At 45.2% G+C, this 25,191-nt stretch overlaps 1 protein-coding gene across 2 annotated transcripts in view; it reads left to right on the forward strand.

The window, feature by feature from the left end:
• kiaa0825 (KIAA0825 ortholog) overlaps positions 1-25,191 on the forward strand; it is a 755,168-nt gene that overhangs the window by 58,376 nt on the left and 671,601 nt on the right. For both annotated transcript variants that reach the window (XM_085988737.1, XM_085988745.1), the window contains exon 2: positions 3,722-3,861. In XM_085988737.1, coding sequence (XP_085844863.1) covers positions 3,731-3,861 — 131 coding nt within the window. In that variant the 5' untranslated portion in view covers positions 3,722-3,730. The remainder of the gene's footprint in view (positions 1-3,721; positions 3,862-25,191) is intronic.

A 25,191-nucleotide genomic window follows, 5' to 3' on the forward strand; every position in this document is an offset into this window, starting at 1 on the left:
CCTTTGAGAGAAGAAATTTCTCCTCATTTCCGTTTTAAATGGGTGCCCCCTTATTCTGAAATTATGCCCCCTAGTTCTAGATTCCCCCACAAGGGGAAACATCCTCTCTGCATCTACCCTGTCAAGTCCCTTCAGAATCTTATATGTTTCAATGAGATCCCCTCTCATTCTTTTAAACTCCAATAAGTATAGGCCCAACCTGCTCAACCTTTCTTCAACCTTGATTATACTTCCTCCCACCACACTTCCTGTAGAGACTCTATTGCATTCTCCGAGTTTCTCCGGCTGGAATTTTGCCGGTGCTCAGCGGGCGGGATCAGTGGTGGGTCAGGTGTTAATGTTGAAGTAATTGACAGCGGGTCAGGAACCCGCTGTCAAATCGCACCCATGCGCCTTTTCCAATGTCTGATCTGTTAACGCTGAGCAGATCTGACTGTCAGCGGTGGGGGACATAATTAAAATGATTTGCATCTAGTTGCCAGGTGCTTAACAGCCTTTTTTCACTTACTCTTTGTCTTTAACTTCATGACCACGGGAGCCCCGCTGTGTGCAGACCATGGCTGTCAAACTGAGGCGTGAGTTCAGTGACCATTGCTCCAGCTGATTACTTGACAGCTTCAAATGTACAGTAAAAGCTCCCACCTGACTGACATTCACTTTCCTCAGGCAGAAGTTTTTTCTCACTCCATTTCCAGTACACATTCTGCAGGCTTTCCACTTTCCATTCTCACCTCAGTGGAAGAACTCTCTTCCCATTGACAGAATGCTTCTGTCATCTCTACTTCACCTGCCATCTATTCCATCAACATGGGTGCCCTTTATACTCTCTCACCTTGGCCTCAGAATCCCATACGATCAGCCCCAACACCAGCAGCACCAACAACAACACCAACCTTCTCTGCAATCAACTGATGCTGCACAGGACAGAGGGCATCAGCACCTGACTACATTGCTGCCCGGGAAGCCAGGGATGGCCTCACCATGGCCAGATTTACTTTACTTGACACTGTACACCCTGGCTGCTACATGATGCGTCAGGTTGGCACCACCCCATGCCAACACCATAAAGCATCCCTACAATGTCCAAGCCATTCCTTTCACACTCACCACCATTGGGGGGGACACAGTTATGTCTCACCATTCACTGCAACTCACTAAGCCACTTCCAAAGGTGCACACAAATCTGTCCAAGAACGCAAAGTGTTGAAAATAAAGGTTTCAATGTTTGACAGCACATTAGCAGAAACTTTATATGAACATTGCATAAAAAACCCAAGTGGCTACCCTTGTGTGTTGTTAGTTGAGTGTGATGGGTGGCTCGTGAGATGGGGATCTGATAATAATATAGATAAAGAGGGATGGGTGGCGGTGCAAGGTAAGTTGGTGTGAGTAAGGATGTGCAGGAGTAGGGAAGGGAAGGCAGAGTGATGGGGATGTGATGAGAGGCACAGCAGGATGAGGTTGAGTGTGGCTTTGTACTAACGTTTCATGATCTACTGAGATCATTGAAACATTTGCGGCACCGCACCCAGGTCCTCCTGACCACATCCCTGCTTGTGACCTCCTCTGCAATGTGCAACCATGCTGTTTTGATCTCCTGGGGAGGTCTCTTCCACCCATGGGAAGGGAAGAGGACCTCCCTGCGTGCTGTGACTCCCTCCATACGCATATGGAGGGAGCCATGGGAGAGCCTGTTTACAACCCTGTGCATTTCACAGAAATCACAGAAACCCCACAGTGCAGATACGAGGCCATTTCGGCCCATCGAGCCTGCACCGACACATATCCCACCCGATACCCGTAACCCCACGTATTTAATCCCCCTAACACTAAGGGTCAATTTTATCATAGCCAATCAACCTAACCCGCACATCTTTTGGACTGTGGGAGGAAACCGGAGCACCCGGAGGAAACCCACGCAAACACGGGGAGAATGTGCAAACTCCACACAGACAGTCGCCCGAGGCCGGATTCGAACCCGGGTCCCTGGCGCTGTGAGGCAACAGTGCTAACCACTATGCCACCGTGCTGCCGCGCAGTCATTTTCCGTGTTGGCAGCACCTCAATGCTGTAGAACGCTGACAGCGCAAATGTCAAGACAAATGTGGCCATGGTCCCTTTAAGGAAACCGGCTGATGATGCATCATCAAATGATGTCACCAGACCCGCTTCCTCTAATTGGGCCGGGTAATGCGCTGGGCGGGGGCGGGCTTAACAAGCCCTATCAACGGAAAGTCATTTTACACAGCGGGATGGAGCCAGCAGTGGGGCCACGACCTGCCACTGACATTGCCAGCCCCGCCGAGGTAAGTAAAATTGCAGCCTCCGTCTCTGTTCTGATTATGCCACCTTTCACACCAAAGCATCTGAAATGTCTTTTTGCTCAGCCGAGGATTACCCTTCACTGTGGCTAACAGGGCCCTCAACCATGGCCATCCCGTTTCTCACACTTCTGCCCTCACCTCTTCTCCTGCCTGCCAGAACCAAGATAGGTTCCCCTTGTCCATACCTCCTACCCCACCAGAATCCCTATTAAACAGATCATCTTCTGTCATCTCCAGCGTGATGTCACCATCAAACACATCTTCCCTTCCCCTCCTTTTAGCATTCTGAAGGGACCGTTACCTCTTACATTCTTGTCCGATTTTCCATCACCCTCAACACTTGCTCCCCTTACCTCGGCACCTTCCCATGCAAGCACAGTAGATGCAACACCTGCCATTTCACCTCCTCTGTTCCTACCGTCCAGTACCCCAAGCACTCCTTCCAGGTGAAACAGCAATTTACTTGTACTTCTTTCAACTTTAGTTTATGGTATTCGCTGCTTACGATGTGGTCTCCTCTAGATTGGGGAGACCAAATGCAGATTACGTGATCCCTTTGCTGAACACTTCTGTTCAGTCTGCAAGCGTGGAACTGAGCTTCCGTTTGCTTGTCACTTCAATTTTCCATCCCACCTTCACACTGACCTCTCTGTCCTTGGCCTCCTACACTGTTCCAGTGAAGCTCAAACCTAGCTTGAGGAACAGTACCTCATCTTTCTCCTAGGCACTCCACACTGGCCTTAATATTGAGTTCAGCAACTTTAGACCTTAACTACTACTTCTATTTTCTCTTGGATAGCAGGTGTTGATAATGGAGGATGACTGAACCAGAGCCACTGGGAGTGGAGGAGGTGTGAGTTGGTGCTTGGAGTGGAGTTCCCCTATCAGTACACGGCCAGCAGACTGGTCTGCACCCCGAGCCCTGGGATCTATCTGCCTTTCTTTTCTACTACATTCCCAGGCCACAGGAGCCTTTGCCAGATTTTGTATTCTTCCCTCCCCTGCTGCTATTCTGGTGTAATCGTTTACACCTCCTCTGGACCTATCTTTTGTTTCTGTGCTTTTCTCATTATCACCTCCTTTTGCCTTGCACCATCGTCACTTTTGTCAATTAATCACTCAGGCCCTCCACCCTATCACAGACCGATTGTTCTTTTCCTGCCCTCTTTTCCCTGGCTCTGTATTTACTTAAAAGCTGTTCATGTCTAACATCTTCTAGTCTGATGAAAGGCCATCAACTTTAACTGTTAACTCTGTTTCTTGCTGATGCTGAGTTTTTCCAGCATTTTCTGTTTTTATATTAGTTTTGGAAATGTGTTATATGCTTTTGTTAATTGGATTTTAGATTAATGGATTTCTTTTATTTTAACAACATTGCTTTAAACTATTGTTTTCAGGTATTGGTGATGGCATGGGAAGGAGATTACCGATTGGATTATTCCTGCTCAGGCTGCTTCTTGGACACTATGCCAGGGGATTTGGAATTGCATCAAGCTCTTGGTGACATTGATGAGAGACTGAAGCAGAATGCTGTATGGTAGGTTGTTCACTATATGGCAAGTTATGCTTGGATTGATTACATACAGCAGCAGTTTCTGAATGAGTCGCTCATATCTGTATTTTTTAAGTTATTGTTTCCTTTTATTTGGCACAGGAAGTTTGCATGTTTTATTCGGTAATGATTTGATGCAGAGTATATTACAATGCACATTTCAAAGTACTTGCCAATGCATGCTATGAGGGCCATACCTAGTTATGCAATTCTATACTTCAGCGCTGGACTGAGGAAGTACTGCATTGTTGGTTGTGCTGTGTTTCGGATGAGTCATTAAATCAAAACCCTATCTGCCCTCAGGAAAGAACAAAAGGGAAGGTCTGTGATGGGCTAGAAGGCAGGCGAGATTAAATGACAAAAAGGGATGATGGTGCAAGGCAAAAGGGGGTGGTCATGGGACAAGTAAAGAAACAAAAGATGGGTCTAGAAGAGGTGTAAATGGAACAGTAGAATCATCAACAGCTGCCATCTGAAAAACTGGGGGCAGAGGTTATGATCTGAAATTGTTGAACTCATGTTGAATCCAGAAGGCTGTAAAGTGCCTAATAGAAAGATGAGATGCTGTTCCTCAAGCTTATGGCCACAGTATTATATAATGAGAGGATTAATTAGGTATCTTGTTGTGTGAGGCCCCTTGGGGCGGAGCGATCATAATATGATAGAATTCTTCATTAAGATGGAGAGTGAAGTATTTGACTCAGAGACTAGGGTCCTGGATTTAAATAAAGGAAACTACGATGGTATGAGGCGCGAGTTGGCGAGGATGGATTGGGGAATGTTACTTAAAGGGTTGACGGTGGATAGGCAATGGCAAACATTTAAAGATCGCATGGATGAACTACAGAATTTGTTCATCCCCGTTTGGCATAAAAATAAAACAAAAAAGGTGACTCAACCGTGGCTAACTAGGGAAATTAGAGATAGCATAAGATCCAAGGAGAGGACATATAAATTGGCCAGAAAAAGCAACACACCTGAGGATTGGGAGCAGTTTAGGATTCAGCAAAGGAGGACAAATGGATTAATTAAGAGGGGGAAAATAGAGTATGAGAATAAGTTTGCAGGGAACATAAAAACTGACTGTAAAAGCTTCTATAGGTATGTGAAGAGAAAAAGATTGGTGAAGTCAAGCGTAGGTCCCTTGCAGTCAGAATCAGGGGAATTTATAATGGGGAACAAAAAAATGGTAGACCAATTAAATACATACTTTGGTTCAGTCTTCACAAAGGAGGACACAAATAACCTCCCAGAGATGTCAGGGAACATAGGGTCTAATGAGAGGGAGGAACTGAATGAAATCAGTATTTGTAGGGAAATGGTGTTAGGGAAATTGACGGGATTGAAAGCCGATAAATCCCCAGGGCCTGATAATCTATATCCTAGGGTACTTAAGGAAGTGGCTCTAGAAATAGTAGATGTATTGCTGGTCATCTTCCAAAATTCTATAGACTCTGGAACAGTTCCCATGGATTGGAGGGTAGCTAATGTAACCCCACTATTTAAAAAAGGTGGTAGAGAGAAAACGGGGAATTATAGACCGGTAAGCCTGACATCGGTAGTGGGGAAAATGCTAGAGTCCATTATAAAAGATGTAATAGCAGAGCACTTGGAAAACAGTGACAGGATCGGACAAAGTCAACATGGATTTACAAAAGGTAAATCGTGCTTGACTAATCTACTGGAATTTTTTGTGGATGTAACTGGTAGAATAGATAAGGGAGAACCAGTGGATGTGGTGTATTTGGACTTTCAGAAGGCTTTCGATAAGGCCCCACACAAGAGATTAGCGTGTAAAGTTAAAGCACATGGGATTGGGGGTAAGGTACTGACTTGGATAGAGAACTGGTAGGCAGACAGGAAGCAAAGAGTTGGAATAAATGGGTCTTTCTCCGAGTAGCAGGCAGTGACTAGTGGGGTACCGCAGGGATCGGTGCTAGGACCCCAGTTATTCACAATATATATTACTGATCTAGACGAGGGAACTAGATGTAATATCTCCAAGTTTGCAGACGACACAAAGCTGGGTGGGCGTGTGTGCTGTGAGGAGGATGCAGAGAAACTCCAGTATGATTTGGACAGGTTGGGTGATTGGGCAGATGCATGGCAGGTGCAGTATAATGTGGATAAATGCGAGGTTATCCACTTTGGTGGCAAAAACAGGAAGGCAGATTATTATCTGAACGGCAATAGATTGGGAGAAGGGGAAGTGCAACGAGACCTGGGTGTCCTTGTGTACCAGTCGCTGAAGGTAAGCATGCAGGTGCAGCAGGCGGTTAAGAAGGCAAATGGTATGTTGGCCTTCATAGCAAGAGGATTCGAGTACAGGAGCAAGGATGTCTTTCTGCAGTTGTACAGGGCCTTGGTGAGACCACACCTTGAGTATTGTGTGCAGCTTTGGTCGCCTTATCTGAGGAAGGATGGTCTTGCCATGGAGGGAGTGCAGCGAAGATTCACCAGACTGATACCTGGGATGGCAGGAATGATGTATGAGGAGAGATTGGATCGATTGGGCTTATATTCGCTGGAGTTCAGAAGAACCGGCCTCGGGTGACTGTGTGGAGTTTGCACATTCTCCCTGTGTTTGCGTGGGTTTCCTCCAGGTGCTCCGGTTTCCTCCCACAGTCCAAAGATGTGCGGGTTAGGTTGATTGGCCATGATAAAAAAAAAATTGGCCCTTAGTGTTAGGGAGGATTAAATACGTGGGGTTACGGGGTTACGGGGATAGGGCTTGGGTGGGATGGTTGTCGGTGTAGGGACCGGGTGCTAGGGTTTGGATGATCAGCCATGATCTCGTTGAATGGCGGAGCGGGCTCGAAGGGCCGAATGGCCTACTCCTGCTCCTATCTTCTATGTTTCTATGTATTTCATTGAAACTTATAAAATTCTAACAGGACTAGGCAAACTAGATGCAGGAAGGATGTTCCCGATGGCGGGGGTGTCCAGAACCAGGGGTCACAGTCTAAAGATAAGGGGTAAGCCATTTAGGACTGAGATGAGGAGGAATTTCTTCACCCAGAGAGTGGTGAACCTGTGGAATTCTCTACCACAGAAGGCAGTTGAGGCCAATTCATTAAATATATTCAAGAAGGAGTTAGATATATTTTTTAAGGCTAAGGGGATCAAGGGATATGGGGAGAAAGCAGGGACAGGGTACTGAATTTGGATGATCAGCCATGATCTCATTAAATGGCGGAACAGGCTCAAGGGGCCGAATGGTCTACTCCTGCTCCTATCTTCTAAGTTTCTTATGTTGATCTTCATTGGCACAGTGTAGGAGGCCGAGGACAGAGTGGGAGTGGAGTGGAGAACTAAAGTGACAAGCGATCGGAAGCTCAGGATCACACTTGTGGACTGAACGAAGGTTTTCCGCAAAGCGGTCACCCAATCTGTGTTTGGTCTCCCCAGTGTAGAGGAGACTGCATCATGAGCAGCGAATATAGTATACTACGTTGAAAGAAGTAAAAGTAATTTGTTGTTTCACCTGTAAAGAATGTTTGGGGCCCTGGACGGTGGGAAGGGGGGAAGTAAAAGGGCAGGTTTTGCATCTCCTGCACTTGAGGTCATCCAAAACTCGGCTGCCCGTGTCCTAACTCACACCAAGTCCCGTTCGTCCATCACCCCTGTGCTCACTGACCTACATTGGCTCCCGGTTAAGCAGCGCCTCGATTTCAAAATTCTCATCCTTGTTTTGAAATCCCTCCTCGGCCTCGCCCCTTCCTATCTTTGTAATCTCCTTCAGCCCCACAACCCCCCCAAGATATCTGCACTCCTCTAATTCTGCCCTTTTGAGGATCCCTGATTATAATCGCTCAGCCTTTAGTGGCCATGCCTTCTGTTGCCTCGGCCCTAAGCTCTGGAAATCCCTGCCTAAACCTGTCTCCCTCGCTACGATAGGAAGGAGATAAACAAAAGTGGCAGTCAGAGAAATCAACGGTTTAAACCAAACGTGGCCACAGTAAATAATAATTCGAATAGGTCTAAGAGCGTGAAAAAAACAAGCTTGAAGGGTTTGTGTCTTAATGCGAGGAGCATTTGTAATAAGGTGGATGAATTGGCTGTGCAAATAGAGGTAAACGAATACGATTTGGTTGGGATTACGGAAACGTGGCTCAAGGATGGCCAAGACTGGGAACTGAACATCCAGGGGTATTCGATATTCAGGAAAGATAGGCAAAAAGGAAAGGGAGGTGGGGTAGCATTACTGGTTAAAGAAGGGATTAACACAATTTTAATGAAGGATATTAGCTCTGATGATATGGAATCTGTATGGGTAGAATTGAGAAATACTAAGGGGAAAAAAACGTTAGTGGGAGTGGTATATAGACCTCCAAACAGTAAGGCGGAGGTTGGGGATGGCATTAAAAGGGAAATTAAAGAAGCGTGCAATAAGGGCACAGCAGTCATCATGGGTGACTTTAATCTACATATAGATTGGGCCAACCAAATGAGTAACAATACTGTGGAGGAGGAATTCCTGGAGTGTTTACGGGATGGTTTCCTGGACCAATATTTCGAGGAACCAACCAGAGATCAGGCCATCTTAGACTGGGTATTATGTAACGAGAAAGGATTAATTAGCAATCTTGTTGTACGAGGCCCCTTGGGTCGGAGCGATCATAATATGATCGAATTCTTCATTAAGATGGAGAATGAAGTAGTTGACTCAGAGACTAGGGTCCTCAATTTAAATAAAGGAAACTACGATGGTCTGAGGAGCGAGTTGGGTAGGATTGATTGGGGAATGGCACTCAAAGGGTTGACGGTGGATAGGCAATGGCAAACATTCAAAGACCGAATGGATGAGCTACAGAATTTGTTCATCCCAGTTTAGCATAAAAATAAAACAAAAAAGGTGACTCAACCGTGGCTAACAAGGGAAATTAGGGATAGCATAAGATCCAAGGAGAGGACATATAAATTGGCCAGAAAAAGCAATAATCCTGAGGATTGGGAGCAGTTTAGGATTCAACAAAGGAGGACAAAGGGATTAATTAAGAAAGGGAAAATAGAATATGAGAGTAAGCTTTCAGGGAACGTAAAAACTGACTGTAAAAGCTTTTATAGATATGTGAAGAGAAAAAGATTGGTGAAGTCAAGCGTAGGTCCCTTGCAGTCAGAATCAGGGGAATTTATAATGGGGAACAAAGAAATGGCAGACCAACTAAATACATATTTTGGTTCTGTCTTCACAAAGGAGGACACAAATAACCTCCCAGAGATGCCGGGGAACATAGGGTCTGATGAAAGGGTGGAACTGAAAGAAATCAGTATTTGTAGGGAAATGGTGTTAGGAAAATTGATGGGACTGAAGGCCGATAAATCCCCAGGGCCTGATAATCTACATCCCAGGGTACTTAAGGAAGTGGCCCTAGAAATAGTAGATGCATTGCTGGTCATCTTCCAGAACTCGATAGACTCTGGAACAGTACCCATGGACTGGAGGGTAGCTAATGTTACCCCACTATTCAAAAAAGGTGGTAGAGAAAATGCGGGGAATTATAGACCGGTAAACCTGACATCGGTCGTGTGGAAAATGCTAGAGTCCATTATAAAGATGTAATAGCAGAGCACTTGGAAAGCAGTGACAGGATCGGACAAAGTCAACATGGATTGACAAAAGGTAAATCATGCTTGACTAATCTACTGGAATTTTTTGAGGATGTAACTGGTAAAATAGATAAGGGAGAACCAGTGGATGTGGTGTATTTGGACTTTCAGAAGGCTTTCGATAAGGTCCCATATAAGAGATTAGCGTGCAAAATTAAGACGCAAGTGATTTGGGGGCAAGGTATTGACTTGGATAGAGAACTGTTGGCGGACAGAAAGCAAAGAGTTGGAATAAACGGGTTGTTTTCCGAGTGGCAGGCAGTGACTAGTGGGGTACCGCAAGTATCGGTCCTAGGACCCCAGTTATTCACAATATATATTAATGATCTGGACGAGGGAATTGGATGTAATATCTCCAAATTTGCAGACGACACAAAGCTGGGTGGGAGGGTATGCTGTGAGGAGGATGTCGTGAAATTCCAGGACGATTTGGACAGGTTGGGTGATTGGGCAGAAACATGGCAAATGCACTATAATGTGGATAAATGTGAGGTTATCCACTTTGGTGGCAAAAACAGGAAGGCAGATTATTATTTGAATGGCAATAGATTGGGAGAAGGGGAAGTGCAAAGAGACCTGTGTAGTGTCCGTGTGTTGATAAAGACACTGAAGACAGGAGTTGGTTCATAGGTATTTACTAAGCAAAGTCTGGGGGGGCGGTTTCTAACAGATACACAGGCTTATATAGCCCGAGTGCCAATCATCGGCACCACAGCACACCTGGGGCTCTTAAAGGCACATACACTACAATTCCTCCCCTTTTAGCTAACCAGCACATCATATTTTAAGTAATTATTAATTACATGTTATATGCAAAATAATATACATTGCTGTAGTTAATTAATTATAAGTCAGTCTCTCAGGAGGCTTCCTGACTCGGTCCGGATAACGCCTCGGGGGTGTAGTAGTTTCTGGTGGTGTAGTAGGTTCTTCTGGCAAGGCTGATTCGGCTTGAATGCCAGTGTCGGGTTCATCGGGTTCCAGTATCACCGGATCGGAGGTAGATATGGGTATCTCTACTTCATCGTTAGATGTATAGAGTTGTGGTGTAGGTTGCCCCTTTTCGGATGACTTTATGATTTGGTCAGCATGGCGCCTTATTATGCTTTCTCCGATGTCCACGGTATACATCAGTGGTCCTAGTCGTGTGCAGATAGTTCCAGGCTGCCATTTCTCGGTACGGTAGTCCCCGGCCAAAACTTGTTGACGTATCTGGAAGGTTCTAGTTGGCCTTTCATTCATGCCTTGAAACTGCCGGTTCTCCACGTCCCTTCTGATGTTGGGCTTGACCAAATCCAGCCGACATCTTAGGTTTCTATTGAAGAACATCATGGCGGGAGTTTGGTTGGTAACCATATGTGTTGCATTCCTGTATGCGAATAAGAAGTTATCCACCTTGTGCTGAAGTTTTATGTCTTCATTACCCATGGCCTTTATGGCCTTCTTGAAGGTCTGGGCAAACCTTTCAGCCAATCCATTGGTGGCGGGATGGTATGGGGCAGACGTGTAGTGCATTAATGTAACCCCATTGTTTTTGAAGAACTTTTTGAATTCTTCGGACACAAATTGCGGTCCATTATCAGAACAGATCTGTTCCGGCAGCCCATTCCTGGCAAATATGGTCCTTAATACTGTGATGGTTTTTTCCGTGGTGGTGGAGGACATCTTTATTACCTCCGGCCACTTGGAGTGTGCATCAACCACGATTAAGAACATTGAGTCCATAAATGGACCAGCAAAGTCGATGTGTACCCTTTGCCAGGGAGATGAGGGCCACTCCCATGGATGTAGAGGGGCTTGTGGTGGAGCGTTTTGGACCTTCTGGCATCCTAGGCAGCTCTTGGTCATTTCTTCGATGTCTCCATCGATACCTGGCCACCATACAAACGCCCTGGCTAGGTTCTTCATTTTCACTCCACCCAGATGCCCCTCGTGAAGCTCCTTTAGCACTTTATCCTGGAGTTTGGGTGGAATCACCACTCTGGATCCACACATCAAGGTTCCTCGGCACACTGACAGCTGTTCTCTTCTTTGCGAGAATGCTGGCAACAGTGGTTCGCCATGTTCTGGCCAGCCCTTCACTGTTAAATCGTAGACCCGTGAAAGAGTCGGGTCATTTCTTGTTTCCCTTTCAATGGCAGAATTTGTTACTGGTAGCCAATCCACTATGGTAGAGTGGAACATCTCCATTGGGTCTAGTGTAGGTGCCTCTTCTACCGTTGGCAACGGTAGGCGCGATAAACCGTCAGCATTCCCATGCTGTTTTGACCCTTTGTATTCTATGTTGTATTGGTGTGCCCCTAGAAAAAGGGACCACCTCTGTAGCCTTTGTGCTGTCATAATGGGAACGCCTTTTTTAGGGTTGAATATGGAGATGAGGGGTTGATGGTCAGTCAACAAGGTAAATTTTTGTCCGTGTAGGTAATGGTTGAATTTCTTTACTCCCCATACCAGGCTGAGTGCTTCCTTGTCGATTTGGGCATAGTTATGCTCAGCTGAGTTCAATGAGCGTGACGCAAAAGCTATCGGCCGTTCCGAGCCATCAGGGAATTTATGCGATAATACTGCTCCTATGCCGTAAGGGGATGCATCGCACGCCAGTCTGATTGGCAGTGATGGGTTGTAATGAGCCAAAACTTCTTTGGATGTGATTAAGTCTTTGCATTTATGGAAGGCACTTTTGCAGTCTTCGTTCCATTTCCAAATTACTCCTGTTTGTAGCAGTTCATTAAGAGGGTGTAGAAGAGTTGATAAGTTCGGTAAAAATTTATGATAGTAATTTATTAATCCCAGGAACGACCTTAATTGTGAAACATTTTCAGGTGCTGGGGCTTTTATGACCGCCTCAATTTTTTCAGGTGACTTATGCAACCCTTCCTTATTTATTATGTGGCCACAATATGATATTTGATTTCGGAAAAATTCGCACTTGGGGCGATTTGCTCGTAGGCCCCGTTCTCTCAGCCTAGTGAGCACCAGCTCTAAATTGGCAAGGTGCTCGTTGTCGTTTTCTCCTGTTACAAGGATGTCGTCTAGGTAGCATTGAGTCCCCGGAATCCCTTGCAGGACTTGCTCCATAGCTCTTTGCCAGATAGCTGGAGCTGATGCTACTCCAAAAACCAGTCGATTGTACTGGTACAGGCCTTTGTGTGTGTTTATCGTGAGATAGTTTTTAGAGGCCTCCTCAACCTCCATCTGTAGATATGCCTGTGCCAAGTCAATTTTGGTGAAACGTTTCCCTCCGGATAGTGAGGCGAAATTATCTTCTATCCTCGGAAGAGGATACTGTACTGTGTGAAGGACCGGGTTCACAGTCACCTTGAAGTCACCACAGATGCGAATTTTTCTCTGTTCTTCAGAATTATCTTTATTCAATGCTTTTTTCATGACTGGAACGATGGGTGTTGCCCATTCGCTCCAAACTATTTTGGATAATACGCCTGCTTTTTCCAAATTCTCCAGCTCTGCCTCGACTGCTGGACGTATTGCGTATGGCACCGGTCTTGACTTAAAAAATTTGGGAATTGCTGCATCTTCCACTTTTATTGAGGCGGTGATGCCTTTCAAGGTTCCTAGTTTCTCTTGAAACACTTCTTTGGCGTTGGCCAAGATGTCTTTTAATCGTTCAGGTATGATGTCATCATCATTTTTTTCCTTACTGGTCACCGTCAGTGCCTGAATGGAGTGCCAGTCTAAACGTATTTTTCTGATCCATTCACGTCCCAACAGCGGTGGACCACCATCTTGTAGAACGTATAAATACAACTTCTGTATTTCCTTGCCGTTGTATACAACAGGCACCCTTATTTTTCCTTTGGGGTATACTTTCTGCCCCGTATATGTTTTCAAGATAATGGATGTATCTTTTAAAGGTATATGCGGAAATAGCCGCTCGTAATCCCGTCGATTTATGACGGTCAGAGCTGATCTTGTATCTGGCTCCATTTTAACTGGGGACCCTGCTATTGTGAGGGTAACCCAAATGGTCTGGTCATCTTCTTTGGCACTTACATTATGTAATTTGAGAGAGCTTAGTCTCTTGTTCCCGGAGTCGCTATCGCTTTTCTGGTCTTCGGAGCTACCTTTTGTACCTTGTACCTTGTATTTGTACCTTTCTGTGATTTTCCTTATTGATTCTTTTCCCGTTAGTGGATTTTTTGTTTTCAGATCGGCACACACGTGGAATGTGTCCCATTTTTCCGCATCGCCTGCATGCTTTTTCCTTGAACCAGCAGTCCCTCTGGTCATGGGTGGATCTGCCGCAGCGATAACATCTCTCGAAACCCCATGTCATTTCATGGGTGCCGAAGTCCTTTGCTGTATCTCTGCAGCTCCTATTGCACTGAAAGCCTTGTCCAGTGTTAACTTTTTCTCAGAAGATACCTTTTTTTGTGTTTCTACACTTAGGGGATCGCAGATGAATTTGTCTCGCAGAGAATCTGCCAGTCCTGCCTCGAATTGGCAGTGTAGGGTATCAACAATCTCCTCAAAATTCTTGTCCATCGGTTCGGCTGGAGTGATTAAGTTTCGTAACAGCTTGTATGTCTTTGCGCCCATTAGATCAAGAAGTACTGAAGCTTTTTGTTCATCTTCTATTCCATTTGCGGTGCAATATACCTCCACTCTTTCCACATATGTGGTCCGATCCCCTATCTCGTTATCAAAAACATCAATATTGCCAGAATTAGGCATCTTAGAAAAGATATGGCGCTTCCCGCGCTTTTCTTTCTTTTCTGTAGAAAAGATATGGCGCTTCCCGCGCTTTCCCGCCGCTGCTGCCGATGACAACGCTGTTTACTGCGGTTTCCGTTTGTTTTATTTTTTAATTTACTGTTGGAGACTCGTTCCCGCCGGAGTTTGTCTCCAGGTCTGAACGCTGACCTGCTTGCCGCGCCGGCCGTCTCCCGAGTGCTCCCTCCCAGTCCGTTATTGCTTGCCTCCAATTTCGCTGCCTGTCTCAGCTGTAGAGCCAGCCGCTGGAGCCCCAGCCTGACGCCCAGGAAGGATTAGCGCAGTACCAGCCACCAGCTTGGCCAGCTGGTGAAACCACAGCTTCTCTCACTTCCTTGAGTCTTCAGGACGCCCGAGGAATCGATGTCCTTGAGGTGCTGCCGAATTGCAGGTAAGTCCGTTTCCACTTCGTCGCCACTGTAGTGTCCGTGTGTTGATAAAGACACTGAAGACAGGAGTTGGTTCATAGGTATTTACTAAGCAAAGTCTGGGGGGGGGTTTCTAACGGATATACACAATACACAGGCTTATATAGCCCGAGTGGCAATCATCGGCACCACAGCACACCTGGGGCTCTTAAAGGCACATACACTACAACCTGGGTGTTCTTGTGCACCAGTCGCTGAAGGTAAACATGCAGGTGCAGCAGGCGGCTAAGAAGGCAAATGGTATGTTGGTCTTCGTAGCAAGAGGGTTCGAGCACAGGAACAAGGATGTCTTGCTACAGTTGTACAAGGCCTTGGTGAGACCGCAGCTTGAGTATTGTGTGCAGTTTTGGTCACCTTACCTGAGGAAGGACGATCTTGCCATGGAAGGAGTGCAGCGAAGATTCACCAGGCTGATACCTGGAATGGCAGGAATGACGTATGAGGAGAAATTGTGTCGATTGGGCTTAAACTCACTGGAGTTTAGAAGATTGAGAGGGGATCTCATCGAAATCTATAAAATTCTGTCAGGCCTGGACAGACTAGATGCAGGAAGGATGTTTCTGATGGCCGGGGAGTCCAGAACCAGGGGTCATAGTCTAAGGATAAGGGGTAAGCCATTTAGGACTGAAATGAGGAGGAATTTCTTCACCCAGAGAGTGGTGAACCTGTGGAATTCTCTGCCACAGAGGGCAGTGGAGGCCAGTTCATTAAATATATTCAAGAAAGAGTTGGATATATTTCTTAAGGCTAAAGGGATCAAGGGATATGGGGAGAAGGCAGGGACAGGGTACTGAATTTGGATGATCAGCCATGATCTCATTGAATGGCGGAGCAGGCTCGAAGCGCCGAATGGCCTACTCCTGCTCCTATCTTCTATGTTTCTATGTTTACCTCTCTTTCCTCCTTTAAGACGCTCCTTAAAACCTACCTCTTTGACCAAGCTTTTTGTTACCTGCCCTAATTTATCCTTATGTAGATCAGTGTCAAGTTTTTTGTCTTAAAATACTCCTGTGCAGCGCCTTGGGACGTTTTACTACGTTAAAGGCGCTATATAAATACAGGTTGTTGTTGGAGTTGGCGGAAATGGCGGCGAATGATCCGTTGAATGTGGAGGCTGGTTTTGGGAAGTAGGGGAAGGGGCGAGTGTAGAAGTGTGGGAAATGGAACAGACACGGTCGAGGGCCCTGTGAACCACGGTGGACAGGATTCCTCAGTTGAGGAAAAAGGAAGACATATCGGAAGCACTGGCATGGAAGGTGGCATCGTCCGAGCAGATGCGACAGAGATGAAGAAAATGAGAGAATGGAATAGAGTCCTTACAGAAAGTGGGGTGGGAGGAAGTGTAGTCAAGGTAGCTGTGGGCGTCGGTGGGCTTATACTGGATATTGGTCGATAGCCTATCCCCCAAAATGGAGACAGAAAGTCGAGGGAGGGGAGAGTCGGAGATGGACCGTGTGAAGGCGAGGGAAGAGTGGAAGTTGGAAGCAAAGTTGATTACATGTACAGGAGAGTTCTTCTGGTGTCCTGGCCAGCATTTATCCTTCAATCAACACTTCCAATAACAGATTAACCGATTATTTATCCCATTGCTGTTTGTGGGACTGTGTAAATTGACTGTTACATTTCCCCACATTACCGAGGTGAAGAATACACTTCAAAAGTACTTAATTGGCTGTGAAGTGCTTTGGGATGTCCAAAGGTCATGAAAGTGCTGTATAAATGCAAGTTTTTTTTCTATAGAACAAGAAAACCAACTTGCATTTATATAACGCCTTTAGCGTAGAAGTGTTATCAGACAAAAATAAACGCCGAGCCTACGAAGGGGAAGCTTGGTCGGAGGTGGGTTTTAAGGAGCGCCTTTGAAGGTGGAGAGACTTGGGGATGGAATTCCAAAGCATAGGGCTCTGACAATACAGGCATGGTCATCAATGGTGGATGAAGCGGGATGCACAGAGGCCAGAGCCGGAGGAACACAGACTTTGGGGTTGGGGGTGCTGCAGTTAAAAGGCTGGAGGAGATTATAGAGGTAGGGAGGGATGAGGCCATTAAAGGATTTTAAAATGAGGATGACAAATTTAAATTGGAGGCATTGAGGGACTGGCAGTCAATGTAGGCCACTGAGGACAGGGGTGATTGGTGAGCGGGACTTGGTGTGGAATAGGACATGGGCAGCAGAGCTTTGGTTGAGCTGAAGTTTGTAGAGGGTGGAGGATGGCAGGGCTACCAGGAGAGTGTTGTAGTAGTTGTGTCTGGAGGTAGCAAAAGCATGTATGAGGATTTCACCAGCAGATGGGCTGAGGCAGGGCAGAAGTGGGTGATGTTACGGAGGTAGAAGTAGGCGGGCTGTGTGATGTAGAGGATATGAGGTTGGAAGCTCAGGGTCAAATAGGATGCCAAGGTTGCAAACAGTTTGGTTCAATCTAAGACAGTGGCTGGGGATGAGGATGGAGTTTGTGGCGGGGGCTGAAGACTGTGGCTTTGGTCTTCCCAATGTTTAACGGGAAGAAATTGCTGTTCCTCCAAGACTGGATGTTTGACAACACAGAGGCAGTGGAGCGGTTGAGAGATGGAGCTGGGTGTCCCATGTCTTCGGATGATGTCGCCAAAGGGCAGCATGTAGATGAAGAGGAGGGAGCCAAGGATAAATCCTTGGGGGAATTCAAAGGTAATGGTGCAGGGGTGGGAAGAGGCAGCATTTGCTGGAGATGCTCTGATTAGGTAACAGTGGAACTAAGCAAGGGCAGTCCTAAAGGGCTGGACAACGGAGCAGAGGTATTGGAGGAGGATGTCATGGTCGACGTGTCAAAGGCTGTAAGAGAAGTCAAGAAGGATGAAGAGGGACAGTGCACCTTTCTCACGGTCACAGAGAATGTAATTAGTGACTTTGAAGCCATTTTAGTGCTGTGGCAAGTGCGGTAACCTGATTGGAGAGATTCAGACACGGAGTTGTGGGAAAGATGGGCACAGATTTGTGATGTGATATGTTCAAGGGCTTTGGAGAGGAAGGGGAGGTTGGAGATGGGCTTGGTAGTTTGTAAGGTCAGAGGGGTCATGTGTGAGTTTTTTTAAGGAATGATGATGAGAGGGACAGTACCTGAGGAGAGAACAATGTACAACATTAGTTAGGATGGAGGCTAGGAAGGGACATCATTGGTGGGAATAGGGCCAAGGAATCAGGAGGTTGGTCTTATGAACAAGGTGAGTTCAGAGAGGGCATGAGTGGAGGTATGAAAATACCTGTAACTAGAGAAAAACACAGGTTCAGGGCTAGGGCAGCGGGAAGGTGTGCAGGAGGTGTGGCTTGGTGGGCAAGGGGAATGTGGCAGAGACACTGACACTATGAATCACTGTATCCTCCCACTGACTGAGAAATGCCACAGGAGAGCCACTGATCTATGCATGTATTTATGTTTATATAGGAGAGAGAATATTCTTCAACTGTTTCATGAATCTTTAAAATAATTTTTTTAATATTCCCCAAATATTGTTAAAAAAATTTGAACAGCTAATTTATGCAAACCTGTTAACAGAAATAACAGACTATTTAAACTGTTAAGTACTTATTCATAAATAGCTAGGTAGTTAATTCAGTCATGATTTTGTTTGGAAAAACTGTTGAAACATTTTTCTTGTGCATAATTATAAATATTTTATTTGTCAATTATATATTAGAAAGGAAAACTTTGAATGCAATGTCTGTCCATAATTGCCCAAGTATAAAGCAATTGAAGGTCTCCTGAGTTGTCACTAAAATAAAGTTCATTTGTGGAAGACATATCTGTGTTTGTTGAACAAAAGGCCTGAGCTCAATGTTGAGTTTCTGGTCCTGCATTTCACCTGTAGGGTGGCCCTTTGAAATTCACCTGTCAAATTCTCTTATCAGTGTTGGGAACAAATTACTGAAATCTCTGTTCCTGTAAAGACCAAAACCTATTTATGGACTTGGGTCATCGGCTAGCATCCAGACTCTGAAGTCAAAGATTTATCTAAATGGTACTTCCTAATTGAAGCAGATTAACTAGACTGACAACAGTTGAATCCTTCCTATTTGAAATATTGAAATCCATTACATCCCTTCTAATTGGACACTTCTGGCCGCTCACAATAAAAGCCTTTGACGAGGAGTTTCAGGGACTGGGCTGTACAGCTGTGGAATCATGTTTCACTAGGCTGGGAACTGCTTAAGTATATAGCAAGCTATTTGCCAAACTTTGTCTCGCTCAACACAGGCAGTCATTGACAAAGGTCTATCTGACAACTGTATCACTAGGAAACCAATTGGACCACAGGCAGTGTGGTATTAGTTTTCATTTTACCTGTTCACTTTTAAGAAAAGGGTCTTTGATTCTGTGAAAGTATTGGTTTCAGTGCACTTCACTTTGAACTCATTGAAACTCTTTTTAAGATCTTTCTTCCAAGTTTTAAATGGTGCATTATCCAGCCCACCTATGGCTAATTCATTTTGACAAAGTACTTTAGATAATCTCAATAGGTGACTAATCAGTGGATTTTATTTCAGTCATTCTAAATGCTATATAGTGATCTTCCTCTTTTTAATTAAAAATACATGATTAGGTATTATTTTACTATTTTATGCCACTACTTTATTACTCAATTTTATCAGGATTTTATGAGAAAATGATCTTTTATTTTCATCAGAGTTAATCATACAGATACAGTGACTGGTTTAAAAAGTAGAATAACCACCAACTACTTTGACAAGTTTGTACTTCGTCTCTTTTTCCCTATATTGATAAATTATACAAAGTCAGTTATGGAAAGTTACTTCCTGTTACGCCTTCAGCTTCTAAACTCAACTCAAGTTAGAAGGCCAAAAAAAACTGTTGGTAATATTATGGACAAATGCTTAGCATGTTCATGTGTAGGGGGTGGCGTGTGCGCCCAGTCAGCTTCGCCTCTGACTGTCCTGTGAGTGGTTCGAATCGCTCCCACACCTCTGGGTTCTAGACAGGCGGCGATACAGAAAATTGAGTAGACAAGTGGTTTGGTGTAAGAAAACCAAGATTTTATTAAAACAGAATAAAACACAGTCTTATGAGAATTACTGGTATAAAATACAGGCATAAACAATTACACTTATTCAGGGAATGGGGAACACACGGCACATCGAGGGTGTAGTGTCCGTGTGTAGATAAAGACACTGAAGACAGGAGTTGGTTCATAGGTATTTACTAAGCAAGTCTGGGGGGGGGTTTCTAAAGGATATACACAATACACAGGCTTATATAGCCCAAGTGGCAATTACCGGCATTACGCACACCTGGGGCTCTTAAAGGCACATACACCATAATTGCTCTTAAAGGCACATACACCACAATTCCTCCCCTTCTAGCTAACTAGTACATCATATTTTAAGTAATTATTAATTACATGTTATATGCAAAATAATATACATTGCTGTATTAATTAATTATAAGTTAGTCTCTCAGGAGGCTTCCTGACTCGGTCCGGATAACGCCTCGGGGGTGTAGTAGTTTCTGGTGGTGTAGTAGGTTCTTCTGGCAAGGCTGATTCGGCTTGAAGGCCAGTGTCGGGTTCATCAGGCTCCAGTATCACCGGATCGGAGGTAGATATGGGTATCTCTACTTCATCGTTAGATGTATAGAGTGGTGGTGTAGGTTGTCCCTTTTTGGATGACTTGATGATTTGGTCAGCATGGCGCCTTATTATGCTGTCTCCGATGTCCACGGTATACATCAGTGGTCCTAATCGTGTGCAGATAGTTCCAGGCTGCCATTTCTCGGTACGGTAGTCCCGGGCCAAAACCGGTTGGCCTATCTGGAAGGCCCTAGTTGGCCTTTCATTCATGCCCTGAAACTGCCGGTTCTCCACGTCCCTTCGGATGTTGGGCTTGACCAAATCCAGCCGGCATCTTAGGTTTCTATTGTAGAACATCACGGCGGGAGTTTGGTTAGTAACCATATGCGTTGCATTCCTATATGCAAATAAGAAGTTATCCACCTTGTGCTGAAGTTTTATGTCTTCATTACCCATGGCCTTGATGGCCTTCTTGAAGGTCTGGACAAACCTTTCAGCCAATCCATTGGTGGCGGGATGGTATGGGGCGGACGTGTAGTGCTTTACCCCATTGTTCTTTAAGAACTTTCTGAATTCTTCGGACACAAATTGCGGTCCATTATCAGAACATATCTGCTCCGGCAGCCCATTCCTGGCAAACATGGTCCTTAATACTGTGATGGTTTTTTCCGTGGTGGTGGAGGACATCTTTATTACCTCCGGCCACTTGGAGTGTGCATCAACTGCGATTAAGAACATTGAGTCCATAAATGGACCAGCAAAGTCGATGTGCACCCTTTGCCAGGGAGATGAGGGCCACTCCCATGGATGTAGAGGGGCCTGTGGCGGAGCATTTTGGACCTTCTGGCATCCTAGGCAGCTCTTGGTCATGTCTTCGATGTCTCCATCGATACCTGGCCACCATACAAACGCCCTAGCTAGGTTCTTCATTTTCACTCCACCCAGATGCCCCTCGTGAAGCTCCTTTAGTACTTTATCCTGGAGCTTGGATGGAATCACCACTCTGGATCCACACATCAAGGTTCCTCGGCACACTGACAGCTGTTCTCTTCTTTGCGAGAATGCTGGCAACAGTGGTTCGCCATGTGCTGGCCATCCCTTCACTGTTAAATCGTAGACCCGTGAGAGAGTAGGGTCATTTCTTGTCTCCCTTTCAATGGCAGAATTTGTCACCGGTAGACATTCCACTATGGTAGAGTGGAATATCTCTACTGGGTCTACTGTAGGTGCCTCTTCTATCGTTGGCAACGGTAAGCGTGATAAACCGTCAGCATTCCCATGCTGTTTTGACCCTTTGTATTCAATGTTGTATTGGTGTGCCCCTAGAAAAAGGGTGTGGAGATGCCGGAGTTGGACTGGGGTGGACAAATGTAAGAAGTCACACAACACCAGGTTATAGTCCAACAGCTTTATTTGAAATCACAAGCTTTCGGAGCGCTGCTCCTTCTTCAGGTGAAGTGGAGAAATGCATAAAGACACAGCTTATATAGTCAGAGAATCATGTCAGATGTTTACAGGTAACCTTTCCAACTGCCATTTATCACACCTCGGCAGAGAGATAATCACAGACCCCAGCATCTGCAATATTTGACCCCTTGTGACCCCACCTCATTGTTCTTTGATGTAATGTTCTTTGATGTAATGTTTCCCTGACTGACCTGTTTGGACACCATTCACACCTTTGACTGCTGTGATTATCTCTCTGCCGAGGTGTGATAAATGGCAGTTGGAAAGGTTACCTGTAAACATCTGACATGATTCTCTGACTATATAAGCTGTGTCTTTATGCATTTCTCCACTTCACCTGAAGAAGGAGCAGCGCTCCGAAAGCTTGTGATTTCAAATAAAGCTGTTGGACTATAACCTGGTGTTCTGTGACTTCTTACACTAGAAAAAGGGACCACCTTTGTAGTCTTTGTGCCGTCATAATGGGGACACCTTTTTTAGGGTTGAATATGGAGATGAGGGGTTGATGGTCAGTCAGCAAGGTAAATTTTTGTCCGTGTAGGTAATGGTTGAATTTCTTCACTCCCCATACCAGGCTGAGTGCTTCCCTGTCTATCTGGGCATAGTTACGCTCAGCTGAGTTCAATGAGCGTGACGCAAAAGCTATCGGCCGTTCCGAGCCATCAGGGCATCTATGTGACAATACCGCTCCTATGCCGTAAGGGGATGCATCGCACGCCAGTCTGATTGGTAGTGATGGGTTGTAATGAGCCAAAATTTTCTCAGATGTGATTAAGTCTTTACATTTATGGAAGGCACGTTTACAGTCTTCGTTCCATTTCCAAATCACTCCTGTCTGTAGAAGATCATTAAGAGGGTGTAGAATAGTTGATAAGTTCGGTAAAAATTTATGATAGTAATTTATTAATCCCAGGAATGACCTTAATTGTGAAACATTTTCAGGTGCTGGGGCTTTTATAACTGCTTCAATTTTTTCAGGTGACTTATGCAACCCTTATTAATTATGTGGCCACAATATGATATCTGATTTTGGAAAAATTCGCACTTGGGGCGATTTGCTCGTAGGCCCCGATCTTTCAGCCTAGTGAGCACCTGCTCCAAATTGGCAAGGTGCTCGTTGTCGTTTTCTCCTGTTATAAGGATGTCGTCTAGGTAGCATTGAGTCCCCGGAATCCCTTGCAGGACTTGCTCCATAGCTCTTTGCCAGATAGCTGGAGCTGATGCTATTCCAAAAACCAGTCGATTGTACTGGTACAGGCCTTTGTGTGTGTTTATTGTGAGATACTTTTTAGAGGTCTCCTCAACCTCCATCTGTAGATATGCTTGTGCCAAGTCAATTTTTGTGAAACGTTTCCCTCCGGATAGTGAGGCGAAAATATCTTCTATCCTCGGAAGAGGATACTGTACTGTGTGAAGGACCGGGTTTACAGTCACCTTAAAGTCCCCACAGATGCGAATTTTTTTCTGTTCCTCAGAGTTATTTTTCAATGTTTTTTTCATGACTGGAACGATGGGTGTTGCCCATTCGCTCCAATCTATTTTGGATAATACGCCTGCCTTTTCCAAATTCTTCAGCCCTGCCTCGACTGCCGGACGTATTGCGTATGGCACTGGTCTTGCCTTAAAAAATTTTGGAAATGCTGTATCTTCCACTTTTATTGAGGCGGTGATGCCTTTCAAGATTCCTAGTTTCTCTTGAAACACTTCTTTGGCGTTGGCCAAGATGTCTTTTAATCGTTCAGGTATGATGTCATCATTGTTTTTTTTCTTACTGGTCACCGTCAGTGCCTGAATGGAGTGCCAATCTAAACGTATCTTCCTTATCCATTCACGTCCCAACAACGGTGGACCACCATCTTGTAGAATGTATAAATACAACTTTTGTATTTCTTTGCCGTTGTATACCACAGGCACCCTTATTTTTCCTTTGGGGTAGACTTTCTGCCCCGTATATGTTTTTAAGATAATGGATGTGTCTTTTAGAGGTATATGCGAAAATAGCCTCTCGTAATCTCGTCGATTTATTACGGTTAGAGCTGATCCTGTATCTAGCTCCATTTTAACTGGGGACCCTGCTATTGTGAGGGTAACCCAAATGGTTTGGTAATCCTCTTTGGCAAGTACATTATGTAATTTGAGACAGCTTAGTCTCTTGTTTCCGGAGTCGCTATCGCTATTCTGGTCTTCGGAGCTATTGTCCGTCATCATTTGTACCTTCCTGTACTTTTCTTTATTGATTTTTTGTTTTCTGTCAGTGGATTTATTTTGTCCAGATTGGCATACCCGTGCAATGTGTCCAATCTTACCACATTGCCTGCATGCTTTGCCCTTGAACCAGCAGTCCCTCTGGTTATGGGTGGATCTGCCGCAGCAATAACATCTTCCGAACTCCTGTGTCATTTTATGGGTGCCGAAGTCCTGTGTCTCTTGTTGTATCTCTGCAGCTCCTTTTGCTGCTGCTTCGTATGATTCAGCCATACTGAAAGCTTTGTCCAATGTTAAATCTTTTTCAGAAAGCAGTCTTTTTTGTGTTCCTTCACTTAAGAGACCACAAACAAATTTGTCTCAAAGATAATCCGATAGTCCTGCTCCGAATTGGCAGTACTTTGATAGCTTTCTTAATTCGGTTAGGTAATCAGCGTTACTTTCATTCTTGTGTTGATTTCTCTTGAAGAACTTGAATCGTTCCGCTATCAGCAGCGGTGTTGGGTTTAAATGCTCCTGCAGGGTATCAACAATTTCTTTAAAAGTCTTGTCCTTTGGTTTGGCTGGAGTGATTACATTTCGTAACAGCCCGTATGTCTTCGCGCCCATTAAGTTCAGAAGTACTGAAGCTTTTTTTTCATCTGTTATTCCATTTGCAGTGCAATAAACCTCTACTCTTTCCACGTATGTGGTCCAATCTTCTATTTCGCCATCAAAAGCCTCAATATTACCAGATTTAGGCATTTCAGAAAAGATATGGCGCTTCCCGCGCTTTTTTTCTCTCTCTGTAGCAACGATATGGCGCTTCCCGCGCTTTCCCGCCGCTGCTACCGATAACAACGCTGTTTTACTGTGGTTTCCGTTTCTTCACTGTTGGAGACTCGTTCCCGACGGAGGTCTAAACGCTGACCTGCTTGCCGCGCCGGCCGTCTCTCGAGTGCACCCTCCCAGTCCGTTATTGCTTGCCTCCAATTTCGCTGCCTGTCTCAGCTGTAGAGCCCGCCGCTGGAGCTCCAGCCTGACGCCCAGGAAGGATTAGCGCAGTACCTGTCACCAGCTTGGCCAGCTGGTGAAACCACAGTTTCTCTTACTTCCTTGAGTCTTCTGGACGCTGGAGGAATCGATGTCCTTGAGGTGCTGCCGAATTGCAGGTAAGTCAGTTTCCACTTCGTCGCCACTGTAGTGTCCGTGTGTAGATAAAGACACTGAAGACAGGAGTTGGTTCATAGGTATTTACTAAGCAAGTCTGGGGGGGGGTTTCTAAAGGATATACACAATACACAGGCTTATATAGCCCAAGTGGCAATTACCGGCA

Source organism: Somniosus microcephalus, chromosome 1 (genome assembly GCF_052327205.1).
Source record: "Somniosus microcephalus isolate GS21.2 chromosome 1, FLI_Smic_1.0, whole genome shotgun sequence".
NCBI classification, from domain to species: domain Eukaryota; kingdom Metazoa; phylum Chordata; class Chondrichthyes; order Squaliformes; family Somniosidae; genus Somniosus; species Somniosus microcephalus.